General features: G+C 31.3%; 1 protein-coding gene across 2 annotated transcripts; it reads left to right on the top strand.

Moving 5' to 3' along the window:
* The first annotated feature begins 4,294 nt into the window (after positions 1–4,294).
* On the top strand, positions 4,295–14,528 carry LOC108489353 (dihydrolipoyllysine-residue acetyltransferase component 1 of pyruvate dehydrogenase complex, mitochondrial). Of its 2 annotated transcripts, none has more exons than XM_017793847.2 (23): positions 4,295–4,634; positions 5,190–5,237; positions 5,629–5,683; positions 5,752–5,785; positions 6,842–6,891; positions 6,994–7,038; positions 7,222–7,295; positions 7,592–7,661; positions 8,124–8,312; positions 8,402–8,446; positions 8,555–8,628; positions 9,328–9,397; positions 9,544–9,939; positions 11,266–11,326; positions 11,406–11,450; positions 11,541–11,624; positions 12,547–12,623; positions 12,692–12,754; positions 13,118–13,188; positions 13,280–13,340; positions 13,763–13,823; positions 13,910–13,990; positions 14,106–14,528. In XM_017793847.2, exons 1-23 carry the CDS (start codon positions 4,519–4,521, stop codon positions 14,162–14,164), a joined length of 1,929 nt encoding a protein of 642 aa, XP_017649336.1. In that variant the 5' UTR covers positions 4,295–4,518; the 3' UTR covers positions 14,165–14,528. The 2 variants fall into 2 exon arrangements, with proteins under 2 accessions (XP_017649336.1, XP_017649335.1); XM_017793846.2 differs by having other exon boundaries at positions 5,187–5,237.
* Positions 14,529–14,978: the final 450 nt, after the last annotated feature.

Raw genomic sequence — 14,978 nt, 5'->3', positions numbered from 1 at the left:
TAATGAATTTAACAATTATCATTTAGTGATGACCGAAATTTTAAATTTTAAAAATATAAAAACTAAATGACTAAAATTAAAGTATAGGATTAAATCTATAATTATTGTAAAGCACAATAACTAATAATAGAGTTTAAGAGTTTAACCTCAAATTTATTAGTTCCCACTTGTCTCAAATTAAAGTAAATGGTATCCTCTCAATGATATTATATGGATTATGAAAATGAAACATGATAATTGGTGATTTGTTTGAGATAAATGATTTTATTATTAACTGAAATAAACAATTATCATTTTTATTATGAAAGTTTTCTTACAAATTATTTTAGTTTAATTGCCATTAATTTTAACCCTAATTTATATATATATATTCAATCTGTACTTCTATTAGCTAAATATAACTTTGAATGAATTGCATAATAAAAACTGTGAATGAATGGATAAAACAAAATAGATTGCATGAATTATTATAAATGCATTTTCTTAAGCATTTTTATTTTAAATATCACTACAAAAATTCATTTAAAAAAATTAATTTTTGCTATACCAACTCTGACATATTTTCCAAATTATTTCTAAACTTAACTCAGAACCAAAAACAAAATGCATGAACATCATTTCAAGAATAGCTATGTGAAGCAAGAAGAAAAAAAGGCACTAGGGCAAAGAAACTTCGTAAACAAGCCAAAACCTCAAATGTAACAACATAGGATGGATCAAAGCCCAGAGAAATCAATAGCAACCATTAGTGCAAAACAGGTTCTCCCTAATGCATTGATCCATCCTTGCTAATGTAGACGAACCTAATCCATACCTACAACAAAAATATAGATAGACACAAGCACAATCCAAGCAACAAAATAAAATCTGAGAGGGGCACAAACACACATCAAATGACAAGTCAATCCTGGCATGGAGAAGTCGACAACAAAACCCTTTGAAACCCAAGCAGTGACAAGGGAAAAAGAAGAAAAAGAGAAGGATAGAAAAAAGATGGAACCAAAAAGGGGAAAGTAGAAGGAAAAGGTAGTAGAAAGTGGAAGATGGAAAACAAGGTAGGGACAATGTGTCATGACTGACAAGAGGTCGATCATGCCATTGGATAAGACCAAAGGAAAAAGTTGGGTTTCCAAAATCCTAATACTATGTTCGGATGGAAAGAAAATGAAAGGATAGTAAAAGAGCTGAATGTGAAGGATGAAATGATTATTTATTATTTTGTTTGGATAGTTTGAATTTAATAATAGAAAAATAAGTAATTAGTTAAATAATAAAATGGAAAGAAAAGGATTGATTGTAAGATTTTTTAAAATTATAATATTTTTATAAAATAAATGTGTAAAAAATAAGGAGGATAAAAAATAATATTTATTTCCCTTGCTTTCTCCAATTTGAGTTAAATGAAATTTTACCATTTTCAAGGAAAGCTAAAACACTAATTTTTCGTCCAATAAATTTTATAACTCGATTGATATAGGTATTGTTGTCAATGTAGGAGGACTAATGTCTCATTGACACTTACATCAATGGTTTCAAGAATGCCCACTTATCCCTTTTAAGTTTGGAGAACATCCCTTAAACTTCTTTAAGATTTATTTACTAAGCAAATTTTAAATAAGAAAAGACAAATTTACCATTGTTATTATTTATCTATGTAATATGTATTTAATTTATTTATTTCTATATTTTTAATTATAAAATAATAAAGAATTTATTTTTTATAAAATTGAATATATATTATTTATTTCATAAAAATATATTTGACTTCATGTGAAATTACATATTTCAATTTCATATTTAATTCAATTATATATCATCTTTGACGTGACTTCGTTAAATTATTTTTATGTAAAATTGATTAATAATGAAATTTAGAATATAATGGCTAAGGGTCCAATAAAGCTTTGAACATAAAAAAAATCAATAAAATCCCTTTACAAAAAAACCCATACGCAATTAAACTCTCAAAAGTTAAAAATTCATTAATTAAGTCATTTGACCAATAGTTTTTTACTTTGATTGTTATTAAGTTGACGTGGTCGTTAACGGCCTCTAGGTCAATAGTTTTGAGATTGATGTGGCATTTTACATGAGCAAAATTAAAAAAAATTCAAAAAAAATATATTAAAAAAATTCTAGAATAGAGGTGCTTATGGGCCAAGATCGGTTTGGCTTAAACCCATGTAAGGTATCTAAATCAAAATTTCAAGTTCGGGTTTGATCCAACCCGAAAAATTGGCTTACTCTTTTTTTGTCCAAACTTGACCCCATTTAATAAAAGTGAACCTGGGCTCGACTCGGTGTGTCCATATTTGATTTTTTAGAATAATTTTTATTTAAATTTTTTTTAAATATAATGAACTAAATGCATTAAAAATGTTAAAATAAAAGTTTTCTAACATGTTAAAAATACATTAAAAATATTTATATTAAAAATACTACCATAAATATAATAAATGTTTTATTATATTAAAACAAAAATAAATATAATAAATATTTTATTTTACTAAATATAATTTTAAATATTTATATTTTGGGTGGGGTTATTTAGTTAAACAAGTGTTTTTTTTAGGTTTTGGGTAATAAGTTTAGTTGTTATTGGTTAGTGATTTAATATAAATATAAATATATATAACTTATTATTTAACATATATAATTAATATAATATTTTTTTATAACATAATATATTTTGACTGGGCTGGACTTGAGTAGAAAAATTTTGTCCACAGTTCGGCTCATATAGAAATAGGCCTTAAATTTTACCCAAATCTATTTTTCAACTCTTGTATTTTGTCCAAATCCTTCTATTTTTTAGATGGGTCTAAGCGAGTAGCCCAACCTATAAGCAGGTCTAGTCTAAAATGAATCTAAATAAATTGACATTTAGGTTATTTGAATTTAAACACTTGTTTGTCTATATTCAATTTACATGTAGTTTTCTAAATTATAGAAAAATATAGAAATTAAGAAAATATACATAGAGAACGAGGAATAAAAGGTCAAAAATAAAATGTTATTTTACAAATCAAATCCAAAATAAATCGAGACAAATAAATGTCCAAGTTTATTTGAATTTGGATTCTATATCCAAAATATAATATTTAAATTTATAAAATATTTAGAATAAATTGTCAAATATTATTAAATTATAAAAGAGAAGAAAAAATGGAGGTGGTTGTTTTTGTCATTATCTCAACATAGGCAAATTCTCTTTCTTAAGTTGATGTTGTTGGCTTTTTCTTTTATCTAATTTGTAAATTATGGCATTGGTGTTTGACAACCATTTTCATTATTAGTTACTACTTTAATGCAGGATGTAAAAATGCAATATCCAAAATTTACATCTTATTGTGTGGTTAAACATGTGTATAAAAAAGAGATACATAAAAATAAATTTATATATTTACTTTTTTAACCTATACATGCAGGTTTATTTTCAACTTGAATTTTTAAATAAATTTATTTTAAAATTTTTTATTTTTAATTTCTTTCTATATTTTTAAAGTTTATATGGTTTAAAATAAGAGTGTTCGATTAAATCGAGTGAAAAAATTTTGAGTTGATGAGTCTTATTTTCTTGAGTGAAATGAAATTCAAGTCAAATCAAAATTTTGTTATAGTATAACTAATTCTTGAAAATTTTTCAAAGCAAAATAATAAAAATAAGATAATTTAGTATGATAAACTTGAATAATTGATTAACTTATTTAGTTCGAAAATTATTGTTTTAGAAAATTTTAAAAAAATTAACTTTCTTTATATATTCTTTAGAAATATTTTGAATTTTAAAATTATTTTGAATTCTTAAAATTATATTGATTTTTTTTGTAATTTTTGTTACGAGAGAGAGACCAATTTGCTCATTTTCAAAATTAACATGGACTAAAGGAGTATTTACACTAATCTGTTATTCGAATTATAAAATTCAACTTGATTCAAACTCAAAACTTGAATTACTTATTCGAGTTGAATCGAATAACACAATTCAATTAACTCAAAATTCAAAACTTTCTCAAAATTTTTTAATTGAATCGAGTTTTACTCACTCTTAATTTAAAAAACTACCTCTATAATGAATTTAGATAATTATTTATTTAAATTCATTTATAATTTTGCTGATGTGGACTGCCACATCAGCTTTATGCCGGCTAACTCAATTGTTGTAGGTTAGAAAGGTGTCTTGGTTAAAGGGCTTAATTGATAAATTTTTAACATAAAAAGACTTAATTGGGTAAAATTTTTACTGAGAATTTTATTTTAAAGTTGATGGGCTTATTGGAGTTTTAATTTTTATTATTTTAAAAAAGGGCTTATAGGAGCTTTTAGACAAATATAAAAGAAACAAAAATAATAAAAAAATTGTATAGTCGGAATCTGTAGGCGCTTTGGCGCAGCCATTTTCGATCTACCTTTCTTCTGATCGATCAGTCAAAACATACTCATAAACACCATAAAGAATCTGTTCATTTTCCTCTTCTTCCTTTTATGAAACTGTAAGTTAAATAAAATCGAATCCTCATGGCCCTTTCAATGGCGGTTTCACGGCTTAGGAACCCAGTTCTCTCAAGAGCCCTCCCATCTCTGTTTAGAGCTCGTTTTCTATCTTCCTTCGCCTCACCCACACCACTTTCTCGGTATTTTTAACCTTCTTTCTATTTATTTATATGTACATGAACGGTACTGTATACTTGCAATGATAATCATCGTATGCATCTGATCGGAAACTTTTTTGATGCAAGTAATAATTTTGAGAGCTTGGGTTTTTCTTTTCTTTTTCCCTGTGAGAATTTTAGTTTAGAAATCAAATAGGGATTTGCATTTTAATGTTCTTCTTTTTTTAATTGGACAAAGTAGTGATATTCAGAATTGGGTTTGTGAGAATTTTTGTTTTGATATGAGATGGAGAATTTTAGGCTTATTTATTATGTTACATTATGCATAAGGTACTTGCTATCTAAATTTTTTTCACTTGTATACCTTATCAGCAACCTATTTCCTTTTGTTCCAAGTGAAATATAGCAGTTTAGCATTTTAAGTTCACTCTTATTATGTAGGACTATGGTTCTTAATTACAATTTTTCTTGGTCATTTATATGATATGCTCTTTAATTCGTGTTAAGTGTAGCACATTTACATGAGTTTCGGTTGTTTTGCTTACGTCCCTTTTTACTGATTTGCTGCTGCAGCAGTTCAAATGTGGAAAGGCCTTTCAAGGACTGGGATGGATCTTGCTTAAGGTTTGCATTTAGTGGATTCCTATTTCTGAGGAGTAAAATTTATTACTACTACTTTTTAGTCATTTGTGCAATGGTTTTACTTGTGTAATTTTTCATGTACCTGCTTTAAAACCTATACCCATTATCTTTGTATTTGTCAAGGTGACCTGTTTTGCTCGTGTAATGCAAATTTTTAGCCAAACAAATATTAGGGATAACTTTTAACTGAAGTTTGTGTTGGGTCGATGTTGTTTTCCCTTCTTAATTTTCCAACCCAAAACCAATACATTTTTGTATAAATAATGGAATTGTGTTGAAGTTCACTCAATTTGGTTTATCATGCCTCTATTTGGACATGTGTAGCTGGATTGCATACTTTCTGAATCTTACCGGCTTTTCCCCCCCATATCAGGTCCAATGCTTTGTCCACCATAATTGGAGTATACGGTAATTCATCAAAGCTCAAGGTTGGTATTTAATTTTTACTTGTATTGTTCTACAATAAGGTTGTTTTCTGATATAATAGGTTTTTCAGTTGCAGATTGGAGTTCGTCATTTCTCTTCTTCAGGTATATTCCATCTTTACTTCAAAAAATTTCCCTCTTCCCATATGGGACTATCTAGTTTTTAAATTTTTGACAGCGTGCCTCTGAGTGGTTTACTTTTCATTGCATTTTTTTTCCATTTCAAGTAACTGCAAAGTAGATATGATCTTATGATTGGTATCTGGGTCATAAAAAAGTTGCTAACTAGATTAGCCTGACTGTTTAGTCTCTTTGTCTATCTATTACAAAATCGACTTATTGATTCAGTCTACTTATAGTACTTAGTGGCTGTTGCATGAATTTCTTGCAGTAGAGTCATAACCTGCACTTGGCAAATGCTGGGCGCTGATTTTATGTCTTAATGCTATTCATGGATATTTATCTAGGCAAAGGGCTATTTACTTGTAAACTTTCATAAAATTTTTGTATATTTTGAAGTAAGAATCATCTATATTTTATTAATCAGAAACAATTGTGCATGAGGAGTGGCGGAAATTCTAAAATCCAATTTGCTAGATTATTTGGTATTAATGGTACAAGGATTCTTATGTATGATACTGCAGTTCATTATTAGTTTTCTCAGTATTTATAAATCTGCCTGGCCAAAAAGCACTTAACTTCCTAGCCTGAGTGATATATGCTATGTGCCAAAGAATTAGCTGTTCCTACTTGTAGGTTATTGGTTGGATGTCATGTTTACCTCTCTGATGTCTAAGGACAAATGCTGGTTACGCTGATAGTGAATCAGTACATTGTCTTTGTGCAAGATATATTTGAAAATATTTTACTTATATTCTGCAGCTTACATGTAAATTATCTCAATGATTCAAATTGGAATGTATCACTTCTGGTTATGTGAGTTAAATAATTTTCCAGTCTCATAATGCATTGGTGGGCTGTTGGGCCTTAGCCTAGCTTTAAAAGTATGGAGAGGGGTTAGAGTAGGTTCTGGGTTCATGTCTCTTATTAAAATGGTAAAAGATTCCTCTTCTTTTGCAATTAGGTTTTGCATGTGTCCTTTTGTTGTGATATCTGCCAAATATTTGTATCCTTGCTTATCACTAAGTTATGCTATTACAGACCTTCCGGAGCATACAGTGCTGGGGATGCCTGCTTTGTCTCCAACAATGGTAATATATTTTGGAATGCTAAACCTCATAAATTTGCTAGGATATAGACTTCCTCCTGTTATTACAATGGTCAAGCTTGTGATACTTGTTGCTCTTGTGCAGAGCCAAGGTAACATTGCAAAATGGAAGAAGAAAGAAGGAGATAAGGTCAGTTATATAAGTAATTACTGGAAACTGTAGGTTGTATGTGGTCTTTACATCTGAACTAGATATAAACTAAAGATGATTGTTAAAAAAGAAAAAGAAAATCTTGTGATAAGGTGCAGAGATTTAATTGATTTAATTCTTTCATTGTGATTTATTTCCTCATCATTGATGCTTATCTAACAGATTGAACCTGGTGATATACTGTGTGAAATAGAGACAGATAAAGCAACACTTGAGTTTGAATGTCTTGAAGAAGGGTAAACTATATTCTTTCTTACCGCTTTAAGTTTTTTCAACTTACACGGTTTCTGATTTATGGCCTAATTTATTCCTTAGAGTGGCATATTTGGTAATGCCACTAAATGTTGCTCTGCCTATGGGATTTTCAGTTTCCTTTTACAACTTTCTATTGCTTCATGTGATCCCTTTATACAGCTTTCTTGTGGTGTTTCATCTTGTTAATCTTGACTGAAACGCACGCCTGAATTATTGAATTTCATTACCATCCTTAATTTCTGTTACCTTTGCTTATGGTTGGAGTGCTTATCTGCAGGTTTTTGGCCAAGATACTAGTACCTGAAGGTTCAAAAGATGTGCCTGTGGGGCAACCCATTGCAGTAATGGTATTTTATTCTTTTGTCAATCCTTTAGTGGCATACTATAAATAAATTTGTAAAATCTGATTCTATTTGAATTTTTCTAGAAGCAAAGAGTCTTGCTTGGCACTTGGTGATTTTCTTATCCTCTGTATCATGCCTTCTACACTCATTTCTGATCTAATAAACACCTGCTCTGCTTACCAATTTTTTTGAGTCATCCACTTCTTTTTATGCTTCTTAGAATTCGATAAAGGTTAAGGAATAACAACAATATAAATAGGGCTTATGCTCATAAAATTTGTAAAAAGTATCAACAATGTCATTGGAAAAGTACCTTCTGATTGACAATAAAATTTATCTTATTCTACAGTGAATAGCTTTTGATATCTGAATTTGAATTTTTTTATGCTTTTTAATAATAAATTTCATTGAGGGCCAACTATGCAATGAACAGTTTGTTAATACTAATTTGAATGTGTTAACAAGGTTGAGGATGAAGAAAATATCACGAAGATCCCTTCTACACTTGGGGCTGGATTGGATGTTGAGGAAAAAACAGCTCATCAGGATGTCAGAATCTCTGAAAAGGAAGAGGAACCAAGTTCTACTAACATCAAAGCGTTGGGTCTTCCTCCACACATTGTTATTGGAATGCCAGCACTCTCTCCCACAATGGTAAGAAAATATAGGTTAAAACATGAACCTACTTTTCTGGCATTTTTACTGCAAAGCTTATGTTTGCCTTTTCATATTTTCTTATACAGAATCAGGGTAACATTTTCAAGTGGAGGAAAAAAGAAGGGGAGAAGGTTAGTTTTTATTAGCACACATTATGTGATTACTTTAAAATGCTATCTCTTTCTATTTGAGTGAATAATGACCTTGTTCCCATTGATATGCCTAACTCCGTTGAGCAGATAGAAGTGGGGGACATTATATGTGAGATTGAGACTGACAAAGCTACCCTTGAATTTGAGAGCCTTGAAGAGGGGTAATCTTCTTTCTTGCTTTGGAGTTTATTGCTGATAGGTGATAGCAAGCCTGTAGGGCAAGCACCAATGGACACCAATAGATAGTGTAAATTTCATGTTAACTTAATTTCTTTAGCTGATCATTTGTTACTTTCTCCATTGAAAAGGATGAGAAACAGTGAGGTATCAAGCATGAGTCTTTCAAAATGGTTCTTCTAGACGTATTTGATATGCCTCAAGATGAGAATCTCCTTTGGATAGTAACTATTACTATTTTATACTTGTTTTCAAGGGAATTTGACCATACTCATATATGGTCATTACACTTGGCTGTCAGCAAAACCAGGGCCTTTGTAACTATATACCCTCAAATCGTTGGGCATAAACATTGTTGTGAGGCATAAGCATGGGTTTTCCATAATGCACATATAGCAGGACTGACAGTTAAAAAAAAATACTACTAATAAGATGCCAAATTAAGAACACGTCGTTGTGAAAAAATTGGACTGTATTTATGTGGTTAGATAAGTAAAATCCTATGATATTGACCACAATAGCAGGTTGAACACAGTTCAATCAAGAAGCAAGGATTTTTTTTCCTATGGGTTAATAGCAAAAGAAAGGTTTTCTTGGATTTGAGATTGACATGATTTTTATTTCTATGGTTAATTTCTGTTAATTGTAAGCTTACAATTGTGAGTTGAAATTGTTGGGTGCAGCTACCTGGCAAAGATACTGGCTCCTGAAGGTTCAAAGGATGTGGCTGTGGGTCAACCTATTGCAATAACAGTAAGTTGTCATTATGTGCTTTTAAGTTGACTTATTTCATATTGCTGTAAATTGACCTCTCTATATTTAGTCACAGAAATTTTTTGAAGGCAAGTTAATGGCAATTACTTCAAGCACATGGTTACTAATGCTTCTTACTTTACAAGGTTGAAGACCCAGATGATATCGAAGCTGTGAAGACTTCTACTTCTGGTGATTCAGCTGTCAAAAAGCAAGAACCAACACAGAATGAATCAAAAACTGAAGTTAGAGAACAGAAGTCTGGTTTTACAAAGATAAGTCCATCAGCCAAGTTGCTTATTTCGGAATATGGATTAGATGCATCGTCATTGAAGGCATCAGGTCCTCATGGTACTTTGCTTAAAGGGGATGTTTTGGCTGCAATTAAGTCCGGAAAAGGATCTCCCAAAATTTCTCCATCTGAGGAGTCAAAACCATCACCTCAAACCAGCTCTCAGAAATCTCCTTCTGCGAGGCCTGAGTCAAAGGCTCCCCAGCAATCAGATTCTTTTGAAGACTTGCCCAATACTCAAATACGCAAGGTACGTTTCATTGACCTGATAGGAAAGAGACTTTGGCATTGTACTTTCTAACTAGGTCAATATTTAAAGATAAAAATCAACCTATTCATAAACTTTAGATTGATGTTGGAAATTGGAAAAATTATGCATAACAAATTCAACAAAAGAAAATTAATATGTATGTGCTAAAAACTGATGGTAAAGGCAGATGGTAGCGTTGAAGATTTTGGAAATAAAATGGTGCTAGGAGCTTTGCCAAAATTGGGAGGTTTACATGAGTGCATTTGATTGAAGTTAAAGGGAGCAACAGTCGAAGGACTTGGTTTGCAGAGTTTGCATGTAATTGTTTAACCACTCATTTGTATTGACAAGTCAATTATTCTAAGCTGAGTTCGCTTAAAGGACCCAGGCTTTGATGGCTATCACACAATAGATTCGCAAGTTATTGCTGCTTGGACCTGTGTCGACATGGCACAGACAAGGGCTCGGGATAAGGGTTGGATCCATTGGACTCTTGTGACTGGGTGAGGAGAGAAGAAAAAGACAGAAAAAGAAGGAAAATAAAAGCGGGTGGGATAGAAAATCTCGATAACCAATACAAAGAGAAGCTGACACAATTAAAAAGGGCTGAACCTTAAAAAGCAAAAATGTAATTAAAAAAGTAAACAAGTGAAGTTAAAGAAAAATTAAAAATGTTGAAAAAATCCCTCCATTTATTAAATTTATGTTCGAAGGTCGGAAATATTTTTAATCAAATGTATAAGTCCATTTCAAAAATTATTAATATATTTTAAATTAAACTTTATTTTTCAAAATTATTTATAATTGATAATGGTCGAAAAGAAATTTGTGTAATCTGTAGAATATAAATCTCAGTATGTTTTTAAATGGTCATGTGATCAAATCAAGATATTTAAGAGATTGAGGAGCATGCTGTTTTTCTGGGTTCCATTTTCAGGCGTGCCTTTCAGATTTTGTTGGTGTCAAATGCATATGGAATGGCCTAACAATTAGCAGTATTCTCAAAGAACTTCAATCTAAGTAGTTGGAAGAAAAATGTCTGTTACTGCTATAACTTCTGTTTAGTGTTGAGAACCTTTTCATTCGTTGTACTGTCAAATGTTGTTAATAGTAAGACATATTTGAATCGATCTACTTGTTTGGTATTCTTGGATTTCTCCTTTCATGCATTTTTTCTTACTAAATTTTATATTCGAATAGTGTTCTGATCAATCTCTATTACTTATTACTTTGTTTTATGTGGTTTTAATGAGTTAATGATGGAAAGTTGATGTATTGGTGAACACTTGATTCCCTATTGATACTGCATTTTTGTTCATTCTGCAGGTTATTGCGAGGAGGTTATTGGAATCTAAACAGACTACACCACATTTGTATTTATCTTCAGGTTGGAACATAAAATATTTATCTACAAGTTTTAGTAGCATTTAACCCTTTGAACTTAACAGTTTTATTGTGTTCATCAGATGTTGTACTGGATCCTCTTCTTTCTTTTAGGAAGGAGCTTAAAGGTATTGAATAGATTCCCGTATAATCATATTGATTTTCCATGTCCTTGGTTTGGCTTACTACTAATTGTTCTATTCTTTCTTAATTTGCAGAGAAGCATGATACTAAAGTTTCAGTCAATGACATTGTCATAAAAGCGGTTGCAGTTGCTCTAAAAAATGTACCTGAAGCTAATGGTAAGACATAATTTTGTTAAAGTGGGGTCCTCATTGATTTTTGAGTAAACATGGTATAGGAGCCAAGCCAAGGCAAGTAATAAGAGCATATGATCAATTGTAAGATGTAAAGATTGCTGGAGTTGTTGGGTGATATTTCTCTCCTGGACTAGATCCCAATCTGTTTTACTGCTGTAAACATTGGAAGTCCCAACATTTTTAAACTGATGCATATCAAAAAATGTTTTTTGAGTTCTTTTGTGAAAGAAAAAAGAATTGTTTTTATTCTTTTGTACCTTTATGTATATTTTTATTGTTGAGTTGTCAAATTATTTGTGGGAGGTAGCCTGCTCTCATTCCATTCCCAGCCCTGCTTGCTTTTTCACCCTCAGACCAGAACTTTAATATTTCTTAACGAGGGAAATGCCCCTAGACTGTGGGGTCATTTTGTTTCTAATTTTCTGTTAGTTGTTTAACATCTAGTTTGTAGTTGCTGGTCTATAAATGGTTTTTAGCTTAGTCTGAAAAGATAATTCTGGTGACTGTATTAATGCTGTATAAAATATTTCTTCACTTTGATATAATCTGAAGTTCTTACATTAGGACTAGGTGAGTGTATGAGCCCTCCTTTAACATCTCAATGAGGAAAAAAAAATGTTTTGTGTTAATAGTACAATGTGGCATTGAAGAAGTTTCAAACTGAATGGGCACTAAGATTACTAATTTGTTTGAAGTTTCATATGGGAAGGGAACTGGGGTTACTAATTTGTCAAACTATGTATAAGAAATTCCACCATCAAATTACCAATTTATGAGTGCTTTTTTATATGAGTGGACAATTTTACATAACTTGTTTCTCTTCGGTGACAATTTAGCTTTCACCCAAAATTATAGCCTTTTAGCTTATTTCTAACTAAAAAGTATGCTATGTCAATGACTGCAGCTTATTGGGATGTTGAGAAAGGGGAAATAATTTTGTGTGATTCTGTTGACATATCAATTGCAGTTGCTACTGAGAAGGTACGCTTCCAATAACATGTTCTCAGGTTCTATGGACCAAACTGCTTATTATTTTATTTGCATTGCAGGGGTTAATGACCCCAATTGTAAGGAATGCTGACCAGAAATCCATTTCATCAATCTCCTCAGAGGTACTTTCATCTTCAACCTCTACCTGCTTTTTAGTTTAACAATTTTGTTTGGCTCCACTACCCATGTGAGCTTGTGCTTTCTCAATTTTGAGCTTGTTAGATCTAGATAGATAACATAAGACATACTTGGACATGCTTGCAACAGTGTTTCTTTAAATATCACTCAAAAACTGCGTATAGAGCTTAAGTTAAACTAGATGCTTAAAACAATCTGCAATGTGCTAGATGATAGTCAACAAGGGCAGAATTACAAGCTAATTTTCATTCTTTTGGTCTGTTTCTTTTCAGTTAATATTTTATTAATTGTCAATTTAAATTCTGGGTTTGGTTTATCTTGGTTATCTTCTTTAACTTGGCCTTCAGGTCAAGCAACTAGCGGAAAAGGCACGGGCTGGGAAGCTTTTACCAAATGAATTTCAAGGAGGAACATTCAGGTATGGATTTTATTTATACATATGGGATGTTAGTTCTCACACTGCCTTTTTAATAGTTGAAAGAAATATTGAGAAATTCTAATTTTTGCAGCATTTCAAATCTGGGAATGTTTCCCGTCGACCAGTTTTGTGCGATTATAAATCCCCCACAGGTAACTCTCTCTCTCTCTCACATGCACTCATGTGCATAAGCTGAGATTGAGCTGAATATTTGCTCTCACTCGCACCCTGCTAGATTGTCTATGTCAACATCATGTGCCTTTGCTGAGCAAACATTGATGTTACTTCAGTTTATCCCTTCCACAAATAATATGTTACATTCAAGCCTTAAAATTCAGAAGGAGTTGGTCTAATGACATTTTTTTAAAACAAAAAGTGATAAATTTGGATAATCATAGTTCTGTTTTTGCCATTTGTTGATAATATTCATTTTGAAAACAGTGGAGATCTCCTTTTTTCTTTGTACTTTTTCCTGGAGGCAATATTTAGAATATCAAAGCCACTAATAAATTTTGCTATTAGAAAGTGATCTGGACATCGTAAGGTGCTATAAATCTCTGTATGTTGTTGGCAGGCTGGTATTCTCGCTGTTGGTAGAGGAAACAAATTTGTTGAACCGGTGGTTGGAAGTGATGGTAAAGCAATTACCCTTGTCAAGTATGCTTCCTTATATTTCATGCTACAAAGTATTTTTGGTTTCATATATTGAAATTTTGTGCAGGGATCGAGAGGCCTGCAGTTGTGACAAAAATGAACTTGACGTTATCTGCTGATCATCGTGTATTTGATGGCAAAGTTGGAGGTATGCAGTGGTGCAAGCCTTTTTAATCACTGATCTAAATGCAAATCTTCTGATGGATGGTGTATGTATACTTTAGCATGATGCCTGCCTGAGATTTCTGCTATTTTTGTTGCAGGAGCATTTGTATCAGCATTAAAAGCAAACTTCAGTGATATTCGGAGGCTTCTTCTATGATTACATTTTTGTTGTTGAGATTCCAAGATATCAGCTGTGGTGCAGAGGTGTCTTTCATAAAGCTTGCCAATAATTCTTCAAACTGATCATTTTTATGTCCCGGAACTTCCATTGTGCGACAGAAAAATCGTCGTGCAATCCTGGTTATCAAAAATTTTTTACTTCAACTTGACGAGAACCAAATCGTTACTGATGTAGAATTTTGCATTATATTTTCAGTTTACCATTTTCTTCAGGGCTTTTTATGCAATTTCATGTTTCCATCTGATAAATAAAGATGATGTATGATGGGAAAATGCAAATACTGAAATTTCCAATGACATTTCTCATGTGTACAATTCCTTTTATTGGTGGTTTTAATTGAGATTCTGCCTACTGAATTGACCTATGCATTACATGCAACATTTCTTCACATATCATCCAAGTTTTGTGATACATTTTTTCTAAAGGTCATCCATGGCAGTGAATGGTTAACAATGACAGATCAAAATCAATCTATCCTAAGTGCAAATAGAACGTAACATAATTCTCTGCGTGAAACAAAATATATTCAGAAAGGGTAAAAGTACATAATTGTAAGTTAGATTGTATTTTGTTTTTTTTGTTAAAAAAGAAGATAAATTAGTCTCTATATATGAGTAAATTGATTCTTGTGTTAAAAAAATTATCCATTTCTACCATTAAAATTAGTCTCTATATACATCATTATTTAATTATTTTACCAGTCATGCCAGTTTTCAATAATAGAAATAAATAAATTTTTTAACATAAAGAACGAATTTGCTTTTTGATATAAAATATAGAGATTAATTTG

This window comes from Gossypium arboreum, chromosome 10, assembly GCF_025698485.1.
Source record: "Gossypium arboreum isolate Shixiya-1 chromosome 10, ASM2569848v2, whole genome shotgun sequence".
Taxonomy (NCBI): Eukaryota; Viridiplantae; Streptophyta; class Magnoliopsida; order Malvales; family Malvaceae; genus Gossypium; species Gossypium arboreum.
The sequence above is the reverse complement of the archived record's forward strand: the minus strand, read 5'-3'. Positions and strand labels throughout refer to the sequence as shown.